Below are 23768 nucleotides of genomic sequence, written 5' to 3'. Positions count from 1 at the left end.
TGAAGCGATGTCTCAGTTTTAATGTGCAGAACAGAATCATTGATGACGAGGAAACCATCAATCTTTACAATCAGTTTGAATCATTTTGTACAAAGTTCACTGATGAATTTATTACAAGAAGCTGAAAGATTGATGTGACTGTGATCCTGTACAGACTCAACTGTTCAGCACTGACAATGTTTCTGTGACAGGAGGAGACTCTGCAGACTAAACACCACACAGACACACTGAGGAACCAGAACTGGACCAGTAGAACCCAAATCCAGGATAAAGAGGTTCAGTGAATGTGGTGCTGAAGGTGTGGAGGTGGATCAGTGAGTCAGAGGAGACTCTGTAGAAGGACAGAGTGCCAGCAGGACAGTCCACATACACTGCTACTCTACCAGAGGAGGAGGAGGAGGAGGAGGAGGAGGAGGACGAGGAGGAGATGTGTGTTTGTCTGTTATTGTGTCTGACAGAGTAACGACCATCAAAGCACATCAGACTCCAGGACTGATCATTCAGTCCAAACACACAGTCTTCTCTGCCTCCTCTCCTTCTGATTCTTCTGTAACTCACTGATATAGAAACATCTCCTCTCCACTCGACCTCCCAGTAACAGCGACCAGTCAGACCAGTTCTACACAGCAGCTGAGGATACCAGGTCTCAAACCTCTCTGGATGATCAGGATATGACTGATCCTCCTCCACAAGTGTCATCTTCCTGTTGTTGTCAGACAGTTTGATGCGTCTGCTGACTGTGTTTGTGTCGACTGTGAGCTCACAGGAATCTGATGGAGAGAAAAAGACACAACACAGCTGCAGTTATTAATGTATCATCAGTGTGGTGATGACATCACAGATGTGACTGAGTGATGTCACAGTGTGAAGCTGAATCAAAGTAAAAACACACTCACACTTCCTCAGACCTGGTGTCAACCATCGGACTCCAGCAGGCTCCACCCTGAAAGGAGGAGGGGGGTCAGAGCAGCACATCCTCTTTCAGCATGCAGACATGGACATGACATGACTCATACACAGAAACACAATATGTCCATCAGGCCTGCTTCTCCCTGTTCTCCTGAACCTCTTCACCTCTGCCACTCTCCTCACACACTGAGAGCCACAGGATGTTGGTGTGTGTGAAAGAGGACGACAACATGTGAGGACACACACAAACCTCTTTTTGGATTCATGACTTCATCTTTATGTTATTGGATGTTGCTGCTGTTTCCTGTGGGCGACCTTACGCTTGCTGTCTGATCCAATGTCAGCTTGTGCTTATGTTTGTATATTACAGGACTTTTGGATTTGGACGTCAGAACTTTTGAGGTCAGATTCCTGTTTGAAGCTTCCAGGGCTTTTCTGGATCTCACCTGCACAGTCAGCTTTTTGTTCTCGCTGTGTTTCTGCTGCTTTATTAAGGGACAACAAGCCCAAGACAACATGAGGAGAACTCTACATGTTATTAACCATATTCTAAAAAAGAAGAACTGTGCAGCCTTAATAAGCCTCGATGCAGAAAAGGCTTCTGATAGCGTAAGTTGGACTTTTCTATATCAGGTACTTGAAAAACTCGCACTTAATGACAAAGCTGTCAGACGTATTAAAACACTTTACCAAAACCCGACCGCAAGGACAAGAATAAACGGCAGTCTGACTGAGAGCACAGCTTCAGGACCATCTACTAGACAGGGCTGCTGTCTCTCTCCAACCTTGTTTGCAGTCTTCATAGAGCCCCTGAGATCTTAAAGGAGTAGAGGTCGGGGGAGAGGAACACACCATTGGACTTTTTGCTGATGATGTGGTCTGTTTTTTAGAGGACCCAGACACATGCATCCCCATACTAATCAACCAACCAGAGATGTTTGGCTTTTGTTCTGGATACAAGCTTAAATTGACCAAAACACAGATCCTAACATTCAACTACTCCCCATCCAAAATCATACAACAAAAACACAATCTGAACTGGAGAGCAACAACAATGAAATATCTTGGGGTCACTTCAACACAAAACACTGATGATTTATATGAAGCTAATTACAGTAGGTACTACTTCAAAGTGGCCATTTCACTCGCGGGGAGCGAGATTCACGCAACGCGTGAAATGTCAGTGACAACTGTAGCCACTAGGTGGAAGCATAGTACTGAACTGCAGCTCAAACGATTTTGGGACAATTCCACATTTGACCACAATGTAGCTGCAATGGAGAGTGGCGCTGTTTTAGGCTACAGGTAGAGTGAATGGAGAGGGGGACTGCTAAACCGTATCAGATTGATTCAGACTGATTGTTTCACAGCGGTGGGACAACTCAATTATCTGGGTGACCTTGGATAAACACTTGTGCTTTCTTTGTTTTACAGTAGAGCTAAACTACATTAGTCGTTTTTTAAGGAACATTTGTTTACTGGTAAAATTGCCGACCTGAATTATTGTCCCAGTCCGCCCCCGTGAGCCTATATCACGGCCTGACTGGATGTTGCTTAAATATAAGAATAGCCAATAAAAATATCTGATACCCTAAAGACGTCTGAGGTTGTGATTTTGCTCGCTCGCTGCAGCCACGGCTAATAAGCGGAGGCAGAAACAATTACGCACAGCTTACAGAAGTTTCTACGTCCATACAAGCATTTAAGAAATGATTCTTACCAGCTCCATAATTCAGAGAGGATTTTTACTCAACGAAAAAATGTATAAAGATCAGCTTTTAGGTTGAAGACACGACAGCAGCAGGTATGTCCAGACGCTGATGTGTGTTATGACTGATGTATAGCTCCCCTGGTAGAGCAGCTCCCTCAGTAAGCAGAATCTTCTGCTAGTATGAGTTCGAATCTCTGTAAAGGCACTACCCTTAGTTAATGTGTTTTCTTTTCTCATCATCATTATGATCACGTTTGGCTCCAAGTTTGAGCAAATAAATGAGCAAATGAGCATTATCAGATCAGATTATCAAATCAGCAGCTTTCCTGCTTGTGTACATAAAATACATTAAATTCTGACACCACAACTGTAGCGTACCGAATATCAATAGATGATAACCAGAAAAAAAACAAAAAACGTTCTATTGATCTGATTCACCGGCTTCATGGACGTCGGAACTATTTTCTGAGAGGGGGGGCGGGGGAAGCACGCACTTTTATCAATGATTAAGGATTTGATTTGAAGTTATTTTATAATGGCGTGCAGTTATAAGAGAACTAGATGGATGAACACGGCATCTTTATTTTTAAGAAAATGAAACTCCAGGAAGCTCCCCACTGCGTAAAAACGCAGCGCAGCCAGGAGCTGCACCTCCGGGCTGAGGGCAAAATTGCAGCGGGTTGCTCTCTGGATGTGTGGAGACACCAGAGTGATCAGCCGTTGGATCTCCGCACGGGGCAGCCGGTACTTTGCCTGGACAGCCCGGTCTGACAGCGCGTCCAGTGGGGAGAAGTGCTGACGCACGTATGCATTTATGTAAAACCGTCTGGCTTCGCGCACGGCGACGCTGTTGGTTCGCAGGGAGAATGTGCTGTATTGCAGCCATGGTTTCTCACACGCGCAGACTTTGGCAACGCATTTATATAGAGTAGCAGGTGAAGCCTCTCTGGATGAGGTTCAGCTGAGTTTAATACATCTGTTTCCTTGATATCTGTGAAATGCCACAGGGTTGTTGTTTTTTTATGTGTAGTACTATAAACTATTATATGCAGATGTGTGTGGAAAACTTAAACGTGTAATTCAATAGAAGTTTTTTTTCTTCCTTCTATTAACCTGTGTTTCTTGCGCCAGTGGTCCGCAGCTATGAGCGCATTTCAACATTGAGCATTGTTTTATTATTTCGAAAAGTGGAGGATATAAATTTCCCTGACGCGGCTTGATCACTGAGCATGTGGTCGCTAAGAAGGCTGTTAAGAGTGGGTCAGCTCGATCTTACATTTCCTTCTTAGTGAAAGATCTTCTTAAGCTAAGAGCGACTCTGGGAAACACATCCTTCTTTCGCAGCGTTCTTAAGAGCGCTCCTAAGAAGATCTTAGCACTTAAGAGCTTCTTAACGAATCTGGGAAACGCGGCCATTGGCAGGGCCAGACACAGCTTAATGAGCTTCTCCACCTCCGAATGCAGGATGGACACATCCTGGATGGTGCTTACTTCTCGTCCCCTACGCACATTCCTCAGTATGGGGGAATGCAAATGTTAAGGCATCTGGAACAAGTTTGCTTAACTGGAAAGACCACATCCATCCCCCACACTTTTGAAAAGCTTGCTACGCCAGCACCCCCACCCCCGCGCGCTGAGGACAGCAAAGAGGTCTGCAACAAATACATTGATCACTTGGCCAAGGGATCTCCTCCTGCAGGGAGACTGCTTCAGGGACTCACTCCGCTTTAAATAACCTTCTGTATATCCGACTACTGTGAAGCTGCTGATTATGTATTTTAATAAAGCTAAAGAAAACTGTCTGACATGACGTGGCGTCGTTCTTCTTTCTATAAGCCTGTTGTAGAAAATATAAGGAATAGAAAGCACAAATATTTGTGTTAAATTCTGACACCACAACTGAAAGAAAGAAAGCCGGTCATAGACGTCGGAACTCACGCACCCCATCAGCCTCCCTACCCACGGGAAGATACGAGAAGTAAGCACCATCCAGGATGTGCATATGGACCTGGTGCGCTCCGAGGCGGAGCGGCGTTTTGATCAGGAAGGACTCCGCATAGCTGCAGGGCGAGAGCAGGCAGTTCTTGAGGCGGCTCAGGGGAAACGAGTGGATGTGGGCTCCTCGGAGCTGACCCCCTTTCCACGAGAGAGGTGGAGAAGCTCATTAAGCTGTCTGGCCCTGCCAATATCTGTCGCGGCATCCGAGCGCTCTTTCTCAGCCTTGCGCAGGCTGAAAACCTGCTGCGCACCATGACGCAGGAGAGACTAACACATTTGACCGTTATGAACGTTCACAGTGACCTTATGGGTGAAAGCGATGTCTCCACCCGGCTTAAAACCTTCATCAGTGGGTAGACTGAGAGAAGGTCCACTTTTGGATATGCATGAAAGCCCCGAGTCAGGAGCGCAGACTTTTCTTTTTTTCATTCAAGGGTACAAATAATGCTGTTATGTTCCTTAAATGGCTTGATTTAGTGATCAAAGTTTCATTTTCTTAAAAATAAAGATGCCGTGTTCATCCATCTAGTTCTCTTATAACTGCACGCCATTATAAAATAACTTCAAATCAAATCCTTAATCATTGATAAAAGTGCGTGCTTCCCCCGCCCCCCTCCCCCTCTCAGAAAATAGTTCCGACGTCCATGAAGCCGGTGAATCAGATCAATAGAACGTTTTTTTTCTGGTTATCATCTATTGATATTCGGTATGCTGCAGTTGTGGTGTCAGAATTTAATGTATTTTATGTACACAAGCAGGAAAGCTGGTGCCGCGGCCGGCGGAGAATTAATGCTCATTTATTTGCGCAAACTTGGAGCCAAACGTGATCATAATGATGATGAGAAAAGAAAACACATTAACTAAAGTTACAGCCTAAACTGAGATTCGAACTCGTATCAGCGGGTGATGCTGCTTACTGAGGGAGCCGCTCTACCAGGGGAGCTATACGTCAGCCGCAAGGTTTTCATGTGTCTTATTTATCACCGACCCGCTGCCCCAGCTGACACACATCAGCGTCTGGACATACGTGCTGCTGTCGTGTCTTCAACCTAAAAACTGATCTTTATACATTTTTTCGTTGAGTAAAAATTCTCGCTGAATTATGGAACTGATAAGAATCATTTCCTAAATGCTTGTATGGACGTTGAAACTTATGTAGGCTGTGCGTAATTTAAAAGGCTTCATAGTGAAAAAAATCAACATCATCAACAACTCACTAAGTTTGTCCTTGCTAGAGGGACCCTGTAGCGACAGGCTGAAGGAAGGAGTTGGAATGAGGTGTGGAGTGGGTGAGGTATTATTAGCTACATTCTTGTATTTAAGCAACAACGAACAGAAACATAAATCAGGCAACTCGGTCCATTCCCGTCCATGGTCACTGCTGCTGCATGTTGTCGTCCTCCTGCTCACAGATGCCACCTGGTGGTTGTTTGGGCACATTGCCGCTTCTCATGAAAACACAATTGATCCTCCAATCACGCGTGAACTCTGCCACAACGAAGTAGTACCTACTGTACGTCAAACTGGAGAAGGAAGTTAAGAGCAACTTGGACAGGTGGGCTATCCTTCCATCAGACATCGGTTCACGAATAGAGACCATAAAAATGAGCGTTCTACCCCGACTTCTTTACCTGTTTCAGTCACTACCCATTGAGATACCCGAAAAACAATTCAGACTGTGGGACAAAACCATTTCCAGGTTTATATGGAATGGTCACAGACCGAGAATCAATCTGAAACACTACAGATTGGAAAGGATAAGGGGGGTTTGGCACAGCCAAACCTTCAGGGATATTTTCATGCTGCACAAGTTAGACATGTAATCTGTTGGTGTGACAAAGATTATGTAGCCAAATGGAAGAATTTAGAAAAATCAGCCGTGTTGGAGAAGCTGTGGAGATGTAAATGTAAACCATTCACATGTGTTCTGGCCTAAGATCGCAAAATTCTGGGAAGATGTTCATTTAGTTATGGGCAGAGTTTTGGGTTATGGTGTATCCAAGTCTTGTACATTATTATATCTTGGCGTCATTACGGGAAACGTTGTGTTGAAAGATGATAGATACATATTGAAAATTATGTTAGTAGCCTGTAAAAAGGCAATTACAAGAAAATGGTACAAGACAGACCCCGTCACAGGAAGACTGGATGGAAGTTATGGACGAAATACATATTATGGAACAACTGACTTATAAAATAAGGACTCAAGAGGATCAATGCTGCCGGAAGTGGGAGAAATGGACTGAATACATAAAAACGACAGGACCAGGACCGTCACACTGACATTAAAAAAGGATCAAACTGTAGAAGCATGGTGATCCATCATGTTCTTTTTCAGATCTTGGTTTTTTATTTGTCCCCCCCACCCCCTGTTAGTTATTTGAAAGCTTTTATTTTGAAGCAGCTAAATCAGGAAACATTGGATTTCCACCAGCAGAACCTGAACACGACTCCAGAACAGCTGAAAGTGAAGCTGAGTCAGCAGCTACGAGCCGGGCTGAAGTACATTACAACAGCATTAAACCAGAGGTCCACCAGCTACTGTAGAGAGCTGCAGCTCTGCACAGGTCACATATCATGTTAATCAATGGAGCAGATGATTGATCACTGAATGTTTTCTTTTCTTTTGTCATTTGATTTTGCTGACGGTGCAAAACACCGAAGCTTTCCTGCCCCTGCAGGCTGTTATAATGAGAACTACCCAAAACAGCCCAAACTCAGCTGGAGCAGCAGTTTCCTCATGACAGGAGCCAAGACGGCACCACTGACCCATCTTAAATTCATCTATGCACTGCTGCTGTTATGGTGATGTGACGGGAATGTTCCACCTCGTGTCATCTAACGTTGTTATTGGACTGTTTTATATCTTCTGTTCACTTTAAACTGACGCCACAGACAGTTGTTACAGTCTGTAAATGTTTCACACTGAGGCACAGATACACTGTCAGTGATGATCTAGGATGCAGTTACTCCAGTGTTGATAAAGATCCATGTCAGAACCATTTTAAGTTCAAAGTCAAGCACTTTGGCAGAAACACTGATTCTCCAGTTCAGGGAAAGAGTTTCTATGACATTCAGTGATTAAATTCATTTATGTGTCACAGAAATCTTTTGAATTTGAGGTTCAGTATTTTCTGACCAGACATCTGACACAGAGGGTCTATTGTTATTATTAATATCATAACACAGCAGTGACGTGGTGGAAATTAGATTTAATGTTAATGTTTGATAACCCTCTGCAATCAGTGTGGAGTGTGAAGTAGTTTGGATGACGGTTCATCAAGCAGCAAAACCAGAGGCCAACAAATCAAACAGGCACATTTTGAACAGGCACTAAACTAGTCTGAAAAAAGAGGTGTAACTTTAGTGTTTGTGCCAAGACTCTCCTGGTCGCTGATCTTCATCTCTTCTTCTCATCTTCCTCTCTTCACTTGTAACTCTTGGCTTTGTGCCATGCTGCCTTTTCTCCTGAACTGAACTGAACAACTGGAGGTGGAGTAAACGAAGCAGACCTCCCGACACTGAACCATCTACAGTGGAGATACAGAGTCTCACACTGACTGTCTGTGGCTGCAGCAGGACTCTTCATACCTGAGAGTGTCCAGTCTCCAGCCTGGATCCTCCAGTCGAGCAGACAGCAGCTTCACTCCTGAGTCTCCTGGATGATTGTAGCTCAGGTCCAGCTCTCTCAGATGGGAGGGGTTGGAGTCCAGAGCTGAGGCCAGAGAAGTACAGCCTTCCTCTGTGATCAGACAGCCTGACAGCCTGCAGACACACAAAACAACACACATCACAGATCAGCTGAGGGTCCTGATGATTCAGTGCACATCTGTGTTTAAGGGTTTAACGTTTATTATATTCATCATCTTAGTTTTCACTAATTTACTAATCAGCACTGAACACAGAGTATAACTGAAGATGATGGAAATGCCATTAGTTTTGCAAATACTTGGTCATGAACAAAAATATTGTACAGTTTAAAATGATGACCTGATGATGGAGGATCACCAAAGTAATTACAGTTCATCCTGAGGGGAGCATGAATGTCTGAACCAAACCTCATGACAATCCATCCAATGGTTGTTGAGATTAGTAAATCGGGACCAAAGTGCAGAATAGACTCACAGACCCACATTTTATATATATATAAATAGATTAGTGGTGTCATTGGGTTTGTATCGTTACTTTGATGAGTGAAGGATCTGTTAAGTTGTCAGACTGTGAACACTATCAGAACATCACACTCCTGTCCACGCAGGTCGTCTCGCCTGTGTTTTGGCTGTGTAACTACCTCTGTTGGAGGATCAGAGGTGGAATGAAACTGTCCCCCCATTCCACCTTAGTAACTTTTACACCTACAGGAAGCTAAAGCACGCTCACCTCCCTCACCACCTGCTGACCAACTTCTATCGGTCAGCGATAGAAAGCCTCCTGACCTACTGCTGCACGTTGTGGTTCTCCAGCTGCACAACACAGGACAGGAAGGACCTGCAGCGGGTGGTGAGGGCAGCGGAGCGTGTCATCGGGACGACACTACCCCCTCTCAGAGACATTTACACTGGCCGACTCCAAAAGAAGGCCAGCTGTATTGTTAAGGACCCCACTCACCCTGGACATTACCTGTTCTCCCCCCTGCCCTCTGGGAAGAGATATAGATCCATCAGATCTAGAACAAACAGACTGAAGAACTGTTTCTTCCCACAGGCAGTGAAATGCACAACCCCCCCTTCACCCCTCACTCTCTAAAGACTTCACACCAGTGCAATTACCCTCCACTACCACCCCTCACACACATACTCACTTGTGTACATATTACCTACATACTTGAATCTTGTGTCTATTTATCTTGTTGTATATTTTACTATTTTTATCTATTTTGTTTGGAAATGTTGAGTCTCTTAAATAAATTGAATAATATTAAGAGTATGATTAAGATCTGCTCCAATTGTAATGTTACATGAAATAATGAAATAAAATAATGAATCCTGACCTGAGAGTTTCAAGGACACAGTGTGAACTCTTCAGTTCAGCAGAAAGTAGCTTCAGTCCTGAATCCTGCAGGTTGTTGTTTCTCAGGTCCAGCTCTCTCAGACTAGAGGACTGGGAGCTGAGAACTGAGGACAGAGCTTCACAGCTTCTCTCTGAGAGGTTACAGCCACTCAGCCTGGAGAGAAAAAAAAGAAGACAGAAAACATGGTAAATGTTGAGTTTTGGTGATGCAGTATCAGGTTTTCTCAAACTTTTCTTCCAGTGGTTGTAAATAAAAGTAATCTCTTGCTCCAGTGCTGTTCAGTTCTAAGCATGTTGTCAACGTGGCAATAAATGAAGATTGAATTGAGAATAAACAGACATCCAGGTATCAAAGTCATATGATGTCAAACATACATGAGGTTCTCCATCCTCATTGTTCGTGCTGCGCAGGAGATGACTTAATGAAAGGTACATTGAAAGAAAACAAGTTTGATAGCAAAAGAAATCTACCAGAAATATATAAATGATTTCACAACAAACGGTAACATGATCTGACCTCAAACTTTCCAAATTGCAGTGTGAACTCTTCAGTTCAGCAGAAAGGAGCTTCACTCCTGAATCCTGCAGGTTGTTGTTACTCAGGTCCAGCTCTCTCAGACTAGAGGACTGGGAGCTGAGAACTGAGGACAGAGCTTCACAGCTTCTCTCTGAGAGGTTACAGCCACTCAGTCTGGGGAGAAAAAAAAGAAGACAGAAAACATGGTAAATGTTGAGTTTTGCTGATGCAGTATCAGGGTTTCTCAAACTTTTCTTCCGGTGGTTGTAAATAAAACATTGGGCCTAAAGTCCATTTCTCCCCACCATTGTAGCAGTCCACAGGATGGACCCACCAGAGTAGGACCGTCTCTGTGCTCGAGACCTCCTGATTTACAAATCAAGCACTGGATACCAACAAGCTCCCCCATGTGGCTCAAAGGTGTACTGCAGATATGAATCTTAAATTAAAGACTATGAACAAAAGTCTACAAATATATTTGGCAACCCAAATAACATCCTCTCTGGGAATGACTGGTATATATAATCTCTTGCTCCAGTGCTGTTCAGTTCTAAGTATGTTGTCAATGTGGCAATAAATGAAGATTGAATTGAGAATGAGCAGACATCCAGGTATCAAAGTCATATGATGTCAAACATAAATGAGGTTCTCCCTCCTCATTGTTCATGTTGTGCAGGAGCTGAATTAATGAAAGGTACATTAAAAGAAGAAAAAGTTTGATAGCAAAAGAAATCTACCAGAAATACATAAATGATTTTACAATAAACAGTTACATGATCTGACCTCAAACTTTCCAAATTGCAGTGTGAACTCTCCAGTCCAGCCAACAGCTCCTCCACTCCTGAATCCTGCAGGTTGTTGTTACTCAGGTCCAGCTCTCTCAGACTAGAGGACTGGGAGCTGAGAACTGAGGACAGAGCTTCACAGCTTCTCTCTGAGAGGTTACAGCCACTCAGCCTGGAGAGAAAAAAAAGAAGACAGAAAACATGGTAAATGTTGAGTTTTGGTGATGCAGTATCAGGTTTTCCAAAACTTTTATTCCGGTGACGCATAAAAAAAAAAAGTATTTATTGGCCTTTTCATAGCTTCATATTAGGAGGATTATTTATATAGGACATTTTTTCATCTACGTAACATTGCAAAAATCAGGCCCATCCTGTCTCAAAAAGACGCAGAAAAGCTAATCCATGCATTTGTTACTTCCAGGCTGGACTATTGTAATTCTCTATTATCAGGCTGCCCTCACAAGTCTCTAAAGAGTCTCCAGCTGGTCCAGAATGCTGCAGCACGTGTACTGACAGGAACTAAGAAAAGAGATCATATTACTCCTGTACTGGCCTCTCTGCACTGGCTCCCTGTAAAATCAAGAATAGAGTTTAAAATCCTTCTCCTCACTTACAAAGCTGTTAATGGTCAGGCACCATCATATCTCCAGGAGCTCATATTACCCTATCACCCAACTAGAGCATTACGCTCCCAGAACGTAGGATTACTTGTAGTTCCTAAAGTCTCCAAAAGTAGAATGGGAGCCAGAGCCTTCAGCTATCAAGCTCCTCTTCTGTGGAACCATCTTCCTGTTTTGGTCCGGGAGGCGGACACCCTCTCTACCTTTAAGAGTAGACTTAAGACCTTCCTCTTCGATAGAGCTTATAGTTAAGTTAGTTATGCTGCTATAGGCCTAGTCCGGGGGACAATGACACACTGAGCTTCTCTCTCCTCCCCTCCCCTCTCCTCTCCATCTGTATACATTATGCCTGTATACATGCCCCATCTCTGCATGTCACTGACTTCACTTCTTCCCCGGAGTCCTTGTGCTTTCTAGTCCTACAGGCTCCCATGGATCCTGGCCGCGCCCAGGTCGTGCCTGATCGTGGATGCGCCTACTGCCATGACCCTGCCCGACACCCACCACTACTGTCGCTAATATTAGTCGTATCTCTACTACTGTTATCACTAGTAATCACATTTCCATGTGCATTTCATTGTTGTTGCTGTGATGCCTCTTTATGTGCTTTCATTCCTGTCAACCATCCATTATAATTGTATACATTGTGATCTCGTTGATCTGCTCTGTACATGCGACATCTATTGCACGTCTGTCCGTCCTGGGAGAGGGATCCCTCCTCTGTGGCTCTCCCTGAGGTTTCTTCCGCATTTTTTTTCCCTGTTAAAAGGGCTTTTTTTTGGGGGGCAAGTTTTTCCTCACTCGAATCGAGGGTCGAAGGACAGAGGCTGTCGTCTCTGTACAGATTGTAAAGCCCTCTGAGGCAAACTGTGATTTGTGAATTTGGGCTATACAAATAAAATTTGATTTGATTTGATTTGACAGCTCACAGATATGACAGGAAATGGAGATGAGAGAGGGGGGATGACACGCAGCAAAGGACCAGAGGTCAAACTTGAAACCTGGGCTGCTGCAGTGAAGACAAAGCCTCTGTACATGGGACGCATGCTCCACCAACTGAGCTACAGGAGGACCCCAGGGGGTCCCACTTTTTAAAAATGATAACAATGCGACCCAATTCACAATAGGCCTAATAAACTTGAAAAGAGCAGATCTGTGCATAAAATACCATTCCAAACTATTTATCCACGTCCACTTATATTGTCTTCAATACACCAGCCATTTCAAAGAGATGAATCTAAATATGTCTAAATGTTTTGTCACATGATCACTGTAAGTCCTACAAGCAAGTGGGTGTTTTAGCTGTGAGTCAGTGAAATGATGAACTCAATCAGGATGTGTGTCTCAGTGTGACGCTGTCCATCTCACTGAGATGGAGCAGAGATGGACTGATAGACAGACAGATGGAACATGTCACTTCATAGGGTTTCTTGACCTGCTGCTTTTTGTGGTTGTGAATAAAACATTGGGCCTAAAGTCCATTTCTCCCCACCATTGTAGCAGTCCACAGGATGGACCCACCAGAGTAGGACCGTCTCTGTGCTCGAGACCTCCTGATTTACAAATCAAGCACTGGATACCAACAAGCTCCCCCATGTGGCTCAAAGGTGTACTGCAGATAGAGATCTTAAATTAAAGACTATGAACGAAAGTCTGCAAATATATTTGGCAACTCCAATAAAATCCTCTCTGGGAATGACTGGTATATATAATCTCTTGTTCCAGTGCTGTTCAGTTCAAAGTATGTTGTCAGCGTGACAATGAATGAAGATAGAATTGAGAATAAACAGACATCCAGGGATCAAAGTCATATGATATCAAACATACATGAGGTTCTCCATCCTCATTGTTCTTGTTGTGCAGGAGCTGAATTAATGAAAGGTACATTGAAAGAAAACAAGTTTGATAGCAAAACAATCTACCAGAAATATATAAATGATTTCACAACAAACAGTAACATGATCTGACCTCAAACTTTCCAGATTGCAGTGTGGACTCTTCAGTCCAACAGACAGCTGCTCCACTCCTGAATCCTGCAGGTCGTTGTTACTCAGGTCCAGCTCTCTCAGACTAGAGGACTGGGAGCTGAGAACTGAGGACAGAGCTTCACAGCTTCTCTCTGAGAGGTTACAGCCACTCAGTCTGGATAAAGAATAATGAGCAGAACAAAAAAATTATTTCTATTTGGGTCAATAACAGCACATTTACTGCATTCTGAAGAAACTTCTCCACACTTACAGAGCTTTGTTGGAGGCTTTGACCACTGGCAGCAGCCTCAGAAGAGCCTCCTCTGAAGCAGAGAATTTCTTCAGGTCAAACACATCCAGATCTTCTTCTGATGACAGTAAGATGAAGACCAGAGCTGACCACTGAGCAGGAGACAGTTTATCTGTGGAGAGACTTCCTGATGTCAGGGACTGTTGGATCTCCTCCACTAGAGAACGATCGTTCAGTTCATTCAGACAGTGGAACAGATTGATGCTTCTCTCTGGAGACAGATTCTCACTGATCTTCTTCTTCATGTACTGGACTGTTTTCTGATTGGCCTGTGAGCTACTTCCTGTCTGTGTCTGCAGACCTCGGAGGAGATTCTGATTGGTCTGAAGTGAAAGACCCAGGAGGAAGCGGAGGAACAAGTCCAGGTGTCCATTTTGACTCTGTAAGGCCTCGTCCACAGCACTCTGGTAGAGACGTGTTGATTTGCCTCTGACCACTTTAGACAACCAGGATGCTGATTGCTCTTCTACTGACATCAGATTGACTCCAGAGTTGATGAACGTCAGATGGACATGAAGAGCAGCCAGAAACTCCTGAACACTCAGATGGACGAAGCAGAACACCTTGTCCTGGTACAGTCCTCTCTCCTCTTTAAAGATCTGTGTGAACACTCCTGAGTACACTGAGGCTGCTCTGATATCGATGCCACACTCTGTCAGGTCTGATTCATAGAAGATCAGGTTGCCGCTCTGCAGCTGATCAAAAGCCAGTTTTCCCAGAGACTCAATCATCTTCCTGCTCTCTGGAGTCCAGTGTGGATCTGTCTCAACTCCTCCATCATACTTGACGTTCTTCACTTTGGCCTGAACCACCAGGAAGTGGATGTACATCTCAGTCAGGGTCTTGGGCAGCTCTCCTCTCTCTCTGGTCTTCAACACATCCTCCAGAACTGTAGCAGTGATCCAGCAGAAGACTGGGATGTGGCACATGATATGGAGGCTTCGTGATGTCTTGATGTGGGAGATGATTCTGCTGGCCTGCTCCTCATCTCTGAATCTCTTCTTGAAGTACTCCTCCTTCTGTGGGTCAGTGAACCCTCTGACCTCTGTCACCATGTCAACACACTCAGGAGGGATCTGATTGGCTGCTGCAGGTCGTGTGGTTATCCAGAGGCGAGCAGAGGGAAGCAGTTTCCCCCTGATGAGGTTTGTCAGCAGCACATCCACTGAGGTGGACTCTGTAACATCAGTCAGGATCTCAGTGTTGTGGAAGTCCAGAGGAAGTCGACACTCATCCAGACCGTCAAAGATGAACACAACCTGGAACTCTTCAAAGCTGCAGATTTCTTTGGTTTCAGTGAAGAAGTGATGAACAAGCTCCACCAAGCTGAACTTTTTCTCTTTCAGCACATTCAGCTCTCTGAAGGTGAATGGAAATGTGAACTGTATGTCCTGGTTGGCTTTGTCTTCAGCCCAGTCCAGAGTGAACTTCTGTGTTAAGACTGTTTTCCCGATGCCAGCCACTCCCTTTGTCATCACTGTTCTGATTGGTTCATCTCTTCCAGGTGAGGCTTTAAAGACGTCTTCTTGTCTGACTGTTGTTTCTGGTCTGTCTGGTTTCCTGGATGCTGTTTCAATCTGTCTGACCTCATGTTCATCATTGACCTCTGCAGTCCCTCCCTCTGTGATGTAGAGCTCTGTGTAGATCTGATTCAGAAGGGTTGGGTTTCCTGCTTTAGCGATCCCCTCAAACACACACTGGAACTTCTTCTGAAGGTTAGATTTGAGTTTACGCTGACAAACTCCAGAATGACTTCCTGAATAAATACACAACAAACAAGATCATTAAGTTATTTTTAAAGAAAATATGACAATTTCCTTCCCCTAAAGATTGCATATATAAACAGATTTTCCATCATCATCATCATCATCATCAGACTTCAGTAAACGTCTCATTGATCCATCAAGTTAAATCTTTAGAGAAATCCTCTTACTGCTCTGCAGACAGTCAGCCAGCTCCTCCTGCTTCATTCTCCTCAGGAAGTGAAGTGTGATCTTCAGAAATGCCTCTCTGCTTCTCCTCCTCTGCTCTTCATCCTCACCATCCAGCACCTCCTCATCCTCCCTCTGACCCTCTAAGCATTCTGGGTAATCTGAACTCAGAACCTTCTGGACCTTCTTCAGCTCGTTCTTCACAAAAGTGACAATGTTCTCCTCCAGCCGCTGGAACAGAATATTATGTGAATGAGAACATTTAACATCATGGAGCCAAACATCAGATCCATGTTGGACAGATTCACCACTGGTCTGTAAAGTGCAGCATGGAGATTATTGTGAACAGACTGGATGTAAAAGTAGTTGTTGTTCATGTACAGACCATAAATATGGAGTCCAGGTGTGTTCGATGCTGCTGGGCAGACGGACCTCTGGGAACCTCTGAGCTCTCCTGGTCGACTCTGTGGAGGAATCATGAAGAATCAGCCACATTATGTCTGTCCACTCAGAGACAAACACAAGCTGAAGGTCCTTTGAGTTAAAGTGTTGATGACATCATTGAATCAGATGGTTTCCCCTGACATCAAAGTGTTGGTCGTGCTGCTGATCCCACTGTGAACCAACAGTCAGTCAGTTTACTGGGTTGGTTCAGCAGCTTGTCTGGTTTAGTCCCTCCAGCTCTTGACCCCTAAAATACTGTGGACAGCAACACACAGCTAACACAAGCTAGTTGGATGCTAACTGTCCAGTGCAAAGTGGTGAAGAGTCTCAATAAACTTGTGTTCAGTTGAGATTCCAACATTGGAGAATGAAGAAATGATTCATTATTTATTTATTTGTTTATGAATCTCATACCAAAAAAACAAATTCCGGTTTGTTTTTCGTACCTTTGATTTCATTCTCAGATCAAAAACAGGACATGAAATAAAAAAGGGCCTCAGGCCAAACTTGAGTTTGATATTTAATTTGTCTGATTTGTGTGACCCGAAAGTTACTTATTGACTTTTTCGTGCGTTGCTTTTGGGTGATTATCGACACAACGGCCACACTGGAACCTACAGAATCGACTGCATTCACTGGAGAAAACAAATAGATAGAAACCCCAACACCCCGTGAGGAGAAACTAGAAGACAAAAACTGCCAAGTGGGGATTTTTGGGTGAAAGGCACCGGGGGTGGGCATTGAGCGACCAGGAGGCAGAGCTGAAGGGCAAACCATGTCTGGAGAGCAAAGCAGGTCCAGGGGGCAACAAGGAAGCTGAGGCAAAAGGCAAAGCAGGTCAGGAGGGCGCCAGAAACCAGTGGAGGTCTGCCTGGGCATCAGCAGGGGTGGATGACACAGTATCAGGAAGGCAAGCGAACAAAGGCAGGCAGAGAAATATCCAAAGGCAAAGCAGTCAAAACAAAACAGAAATGCACAAGTGTAAAACTAAACAAACCAGGGAGACACGAGGAGAACAGGTGAGACATGCAGGAGCAAAACGGATGCACCAACGAACAGTGAGGGGAAAACACTGGAAAAACATGGGCGCTCGCTGCAAACAGGTGTTTGAAAGCAAAGTCTGAACTTCTCATCAACTACAGCAGCTGATTTAACAGTTGAGGACACTTTAAGAAAAGACAGGAGGAGTCGGCTGCTAACACAAACTGTCAGAGACTGAGACTGAGCTCAGATCAACGACAAACTGTTTTACTGCACGTTTCACAAACAAACACGATATGAAGTCAAACATGACGAAGAGGTTAAAAGTAATTGTTCACTGTGTGCACCGTCGTACTGCTGTGATGAACTCATGAGACACAGGTGTACACTAGGGATGGTAAGATTCACCGATTCGTATCGGTACATCGGTATGAACATTTAAGATGCGGTTGCATTGATGACAAAAGTGTGCATCGGTTAAAAATCCGGATGAACAGCAGGCTTGAAATCAGAGGCGGTCAGAGAGAAAGTAAGCACGGATGAAGAAGAGATACACTCGCCGGTCACTTACAAGTCTGGTGTTTGGGGACACTTTGGCTTTTATAAAAGAGATGGTCAGCTTGAGAAAACTAATGCCATCTGTAAAATGTGCCGTGCCGCGATTAAACACACAGGGAGCACAACCAATCTAAGCTCTCACCTGAAGCGGCGACATGGCGTTAATGTGACAGAGAGGTCCCCTCGGCTCCAGCGGTCAGCACCAGCGGAGCAGCTGCTGCTAACACAATGACTGGTGAGCAAAGTAGCCGTATCCCAACTTTGTTTCAAGCCCCACTGGCTAGCAATTCGGTTCGTTCGACCAAAATAACAGACGCCATCTCATTCTTTAATTTGCAAAGACATCCAGCCCTACAGTGTAACTGAGAACGAGGGGTTCCTATACCTACTCGAAGTCTTGGAGCCGAGGTATCACATACCCAACAGGAAAGTGTCCACAGACAGGAAAGTCCCGGTCATGTACGACAAAGTAAGACTACACTGTGGGCACCCTGGGTTATATACAGTAGGTAGCAGGGTAGGTGCAGGACCATGATGCACCTGGGTGGGCCTGTAGTTTCTTACCAGAGCAGGAGAGGCTGCAGGATTTGCAACAGGAAGAGGAACTTTGTTTGGACATTGAACTTGTGTTGCCTGCGTACAATACGAGCCCACAGCAGCAGCAGCTCTTTGTTAGCAGCTAGCATCTGTTAGCCTGAATAAAATCACCAAGTTACATTCAACCAGTCATCAGACAAATGTTAAACTGGCATCAGGAGATGAAGACTGGTTCTACTCCAAAATCGGTGACTGGGAAAAATAGAAGTAAATGTGCTGAGTAGATGGCTCTGTTCTCTCAGGTATGAGAACTATTTGTTTTTATGATTTTATTTTAACTGTTTATGGACTCTAAGATACGTATCCAAGGAAAAGGCTTATTGATCGGTCATTTAAACATTTGCAGCTTAAAGGATAACTACTGTTTTTTACAACCTGGACCTTATTTCTGGCAAAATATATGGTCATTTACTCACCCAGATAACTTTGGTGTCATTCGGCGTCGTTCGGATGAAATTAGATCCAGTGTAGCGGCGATATATCCATATAATGGGAGAGACGGGGCAGCGACACACAGCCTCTATAACGCATTATCTGCCACGAAACTAGTTAATTTCATCAATATTTTGTTATGAAATGCTAGCGCTATTCCCCTCACGATACAGAATTAGCTATTGATGGATATACATTATATCGAAAAGACCAAAATCCATTTGGAGGAGGCGTAGCTTTTTATATCCAGAATCACATTCCTGTAAAATGTCCTGTTTAATGTTGCATGACATGGAGGCACTGTGGGTTCAGGTTCATCTGCCACAAACCAAACCATTAGTTATAGGATGCTGTTACAGACCGCCGAGTGCGGATATGAAATATTTTGACAGTATCTGTAGAACTCTGGATAAAGCTTGTGATGAAAACCGTGAATTATACTTTGTTGGTGATTTAAATGTGGATTGGTCATCTCAGTGCCCTCTTAAGAAGAGCTTCTTGCTGTAGCTAGTGCTTGTAATCTAACTAAAACTATTACACTAGCAACTAGAATCAACAAAAATACATAAAAATGGACGATCATCATCTAAATGTATAGATCTCTTTTTTACTAATAGTCCTGAACAGTGCTCTAAAGCAGTGTCAGTTGTGCTTGGTTTTAGCGATCACAATTTAATTGCACTAAAAAGGAAAACAAAGGTTCCCAAAACAGCTGGTAGGATTATATATAAAAGAGCATATAAGCACTTTCAGAAGGAGCATTTTGTGGAGGACGTAAAGAACACTAACTGGTCAACTGTGTGCAATGAGGAGGACCCGGATTCAGATATGGATTTAGCCATACAGCACTCTCTTGGATGATCAGTTATCTATCTGAGAGATCACAGAGAGTCTTTTTTAATGGTAGCCTTTCAGACTCTAAGAAGATTAGCTGTGGAGTTCCACAAGGGAGCTGCCTTGGCCCTTTACTCTACTCTATTTACACAAACGATCTACCGCTTGCAATACAAAATTCCACTGTGGTTATGTACGCGAATGATACAACTCTGTACAGCACTGCTTCAACCATAAATGAACTAGAAACCATGGAGAATCAGGATCTAGAGAGAGTATCTAGCTGGGTGAAAAATAACAAACTGGTCCTAAACATCTCTAAAACAAAATGTATTCTTTTTGGCTCGAGAAGTATGCTTATTGGTGACCCACAGCTACATCTATCAATATCAGGTACGGCAATAGAGCAGGTCAAGAAAACTAAGCTACTTGATGTCATGCTGGACGAACAGTTGTCATGGTCTGATCACATTGATAGTACTGTGTCCAAAATGGGAAGAGGCCTAGCATCGCTTAAAGAAAATGCTCTCATTATTTGTCATCCTCTATGATTAGTCAGGTAATACAGTCCTTGGTTTTCTGTCATCTGCAATACTGTTCTGTTATATGGTCTGCAGCAGCTAAGAAAGAAATACATAAATTGCAACTGGTTCAAAACAGAGCTGCCAGACTGGCACTTCACTGCTCAACACGTACAAATATAGCTGATATGCACTTCTGACTTTCCTGGTTCACAGTTGAAGTTAAACTCAGCTACGACATTCTGGTCTTTTTTAGAAACATCATATTTAATCAGACACCTGCATATTTTCTTAACCAATTAATGAAGACTAGAGACAGACATAACCATTACACCAGAAATCTGGTTACCTGATACTTCCAACTCCGAGAACTAATCTACTCAAACACTCTGTGATCTATCGTTCAATAATGTCCTGGAACTCTTTACCTCCTCATATATCTCACTCACAAAACAATTATTAACAATTCATTAATATATGATATATATTAATTATGATGTTTTTGATATATTGTGGTAGTATGCATGTATAAATTGATGTGTGTGCGTATGTACATGTGTATTGTTGTTGTTATTGTTGTTTTTATTATAAGTGTTTATTATATGTGAAGTGCAGTTATGATTGGAAGGTATGACTGTATGTATTGATGTCTGGGTACATCATTGATGTTACACTGTACTATGCACCCTATGGACCCCAGGAAGATTAGTGGTCGCCAAGGCGGCAGCTAATGGGGATCCATCTAATAAACAATAAACAATACTGGGCCGCTTCACATGTGACAATATAAATGTACGTAAAGCAGAACGATGCTGAAAAAAACAAGTTTAAACAAATTTCGCTGAATAAACAACATAAAACATGAACCAGTCATATTTTCATGTTATTAACAGCTCACCTCTTTACAGCAGGAGGTTGTTGTCCTTTAAAGTCAATGAGACGACCTATTGACCGGTCACTCTTGAAGGAAACACAGCTGGGTTCAGGTCCAGTTCCAGGTTCAGGTCCACTAGAGGCTGGTCTCCTGTTGGACAGAGAAGACGACCATCAGAGACGTTAATTCACTTTCTAGTCTTCAGACACAGAAGCTTGTGTCCATAAAATAGTGGAGAACATGAGGAATAAACCTCAGAGAATATTGGACCAAACTAATTCAATAAAGTGAAATGAAGAGTTGAAGACTGGTTCTGTTGGGCCGCTTTCTAAAGTGACAATATCAATTTAAGTGAAGAAGAACGAAGCTGAAAATAAACATCAGGTTTCAAAAAACATCTTTCTCCACAGTTAAAGCACGAATCAGTCACATATTAATGTTATTAACAGCTCACCTCTTTACAGCAGGAGGTTGTTGTCCTTTAAAATCAATGAGACGACCTATTGACCGGTCACTCTTGAAGGACACACAGCTGGGCTCAGCTCCAGCTCCAGGTCCAGGTCCAGGTCCAGCTCCAGGTCCAGGTCCAGGTCCAGGTCCAGGGGTTTTAGAGGGAGGGCCTCCCTCCTCTCTGTCCTCACACTGATTCATGCTGCTCAACTCACACACACTTTCATCTGGAGAGGAAACACAAATCATTCATCTGCACATCAACTGAAATCAGCCTTTCCATCATGTCTCCTGTCAGAACATCAGCTGCTCCTCCACTGATTGGCTGCTTCATATCAGTGTCACATGAATGCTGCACTTCTACTGTCAGTCCACTAGATGGTGTCATGGAGCCATCAGACCGGAAGTGAGTCGTCTGCTCTGAACACCAGTTTAACCAGCGAGACACGACTGGACTCACTGTTCTAGAAACACCAGTAACAGTGGAGGAAAGTACATTTACTCGAGTACTACACGGAACTACAATCCTGAGGTACTTCAGTCACGTATTTCCACTTCATGCAGCTGGTGCTGAGGGCTCAGTCTGTATGATGACGTCATAGTAAATGGTGGGCCACATTCCTGTGTTTGGACTCATGTGAACCTCCAGGATAACATGTATCTGATCATTATGAACAAGAACCTGAACACCAACATATTATAAGTCACATCAGCTGCAGTCAGCAGCAGCAGGGAGAGGAGGAGGGACAGGAAGTCCCCAGACTCCCTTGAAAAATCGCTCCATTTTGTGAGTTGTTGAGTTAAGAGGACCTTTATAAACTGTGTGAAACGCTGTCGATGACAAATTCTGAATGGTTCGGGCCTTCTTGTAAGTTCGGCCCATGTTACAGCCTCGTTTTAGGGGGTGCTGCAGCCCCCTCAGCACCTCCAGCTCCCGCATCCAGGCGAACAGCTGCTCTGCAGCCGCGTTCAGTGCGTCAGACAGCGGGAGAGCGGCGGCTCGTCTCGGCCTCCTCCACAGGCTGATTCAGGCAGGAAAAGCTGCCTTCAGTCATCAGTAAGTGGAGCTACACACTGACAACCACTCTGTGCTCACATACTGACCAACTAACTCCACTTCTACTCTCATTTCACACACAAAATGGCGGAGAGCCGCTGTGAGCGGTTCCCTCTGAGGTGACTTTATGAAGTTTGTTCAGTCTGAACGAGGATTTCTGCTGTTTTTAGCGCAACAAGCGGACAAAAGTGAACAGAGACAAGATGCGCAGAGTCATTAAAGTGTGAAACATCTCAAATGTCCGTTAAATTACCTTTAGACGGAGAGAAGAAGCTGCTGCGACACGAGGAGCAGTGAAAGTGAAAGTTAACTTAAACCGGAAACAGCTGGGGGGGGGGGCACAAACATATCCATGGACGCAGTGACGTCACTGTAACAATACGTTGGTCGTTATAAAGTGCCCAAAGGAAACGAGTCAGGAGGTTTAAATGATCGATGACGTTGATCAGCTGTTCCTCCTGTTGGTGTTCAGACACATGATTTCTGCTGCTGGAGGATCGATGCAGGTGATGTCATCAATATTTCCCTCATTAAGGTATTTGTCCCCTCTCATCCCACCAGGTATTGATCAGGATGATGACACACACACACACACACACGCAGCTCCTCAGTGTAATATCAGTGTATTTGTTCACATGCATCAAACAGAGTTGTTGGTGGGACAGATGGTTGTGAGACGGCGGGTCAGAGGGTCCAGCAGCAGAGGACCACCTCCCTGTCCCTCAGGGGGACGAGTGCCGCTGTTGGACCTGTCAGGCCCTGGTCCACCTGGATCTTAAAGGGAGACCACACTTGGATTGTTTTCTTCTCAGCCCGATAAGAGATAAATATAGTGGTGATTTTGATTGTTATTATTATTATTATTATTATTATTATTATTATTATAAGTAGTAGTCCAGGGGGGTATTCCAGAAAGCGGGTTTTGTGAAAACTCTGAGTTTGTTAACCCTGAGATGAGAGAAACTCTGAGTTTTCAGTTCCAGAAAGAGAGGTAACTTAAACTCTGGGTCTGTTACTGCGGCAACTGACTCTGTGAACATAACCTGCTCACTGGCAGGTTTACCTGAAGAAACCCTGAGTCTGACGGAGCTGTCTGACAGCGGCTGTCCTTTCCTTCTCAGTCCGATCATGTTGAAGCAGAAATAATTCACAGTTTTACACCAGGAGGAGAATTTAGATTCATTTAGATGAGCTCTCACTCCCTGACGAGGACTGAACCGAACAGTAGACCGCTTCTCATCAGTCCGTCATTTATATTCTCC

General features: G+C 44.0%; 2 protein-coding genes across 2 annotated transcripts in view; both read right to left on the bottom strand.

Moving 5' to 3' along the window:
* LOC311253459 (uncharacterized protein) lies at nucleotides 1-22813 on the bottom strand. The gene is made up of 11 exons (XM_084347462.1): nucleotides 22760-22813; nucleotides 21454-21676; nucleotides 21024-21149; nucleotides 16144-16222; nucleotides 15761-15989; nucleotides 13789-15583; nucleotides 10146-10319; nucleotides 9609-9782; nucleotides 8210-8383; nucleotides 897-943; nucleotides 1-770 (listed from the first exon to the last, which is right to left on the bottom strand). Exons 2-11 carry the CDS (start codon nucleotides 21648-21650, stop codon nucleotides 208-210), a joined length of 3558 nt encoding a protein of 1185 aa, XP_084203588.1. The 5' UTR covers nucleotides 21651-21676; nucleotides 22760-22813; the 3' UTR covers nucleotides 1-207.
* The window catches only part of LOC311252955 (uncharacterized protein), a 290895-nt gene that overhangs the window by 92479 nt on the left and 174648 nt on the right, over nucleotides 1-23768 (bottom strand). The window lies entirely within an intron of this gene.

The sequence above is a fragment of the Pagrus pagrus genome, assembly GCF_965226575.1.
Source record: "Pagrus pagrus genome assembly, chromosome: 24".
Lineage (NCBI taxonomy): Eukaryota > Metazoa > Chordata > Actinopteri > Spariformes > Sparidae > Pagrus > Pagrus pagrus.
This window is presented reverse-complemented; position numbering and strand designations above follow the sequence as displayed.

What these genes read in the sequence shown, in the direction of transcription:
- LOC311253459 (XM_084347462.1), bottom strand. Translation starts at nt 21,650, where the DNA reads ATGAATCAGTGTGAGGACAGAGAGGAGGGAGGCCCTCCCTCTAAAACC. An exon ending in GGCTGACTGTCTGCAGAGCA is followed by an intron (nt 15,584 to 15,760) that starts GTAAGAGGATTT and finishes GTATTTATTCAG; the next exon opens with GAAGTCATTCTGGAGTTTGT. An exon ending in GACACCAGGTCTGAGGAAGT is followed by an intron (nt 771 to 896) that starts GTGAGTGTGTTT and finishes TCTCTCCATCAG; the next exon opens with ATTCCTGTGAGCTCACAGTC.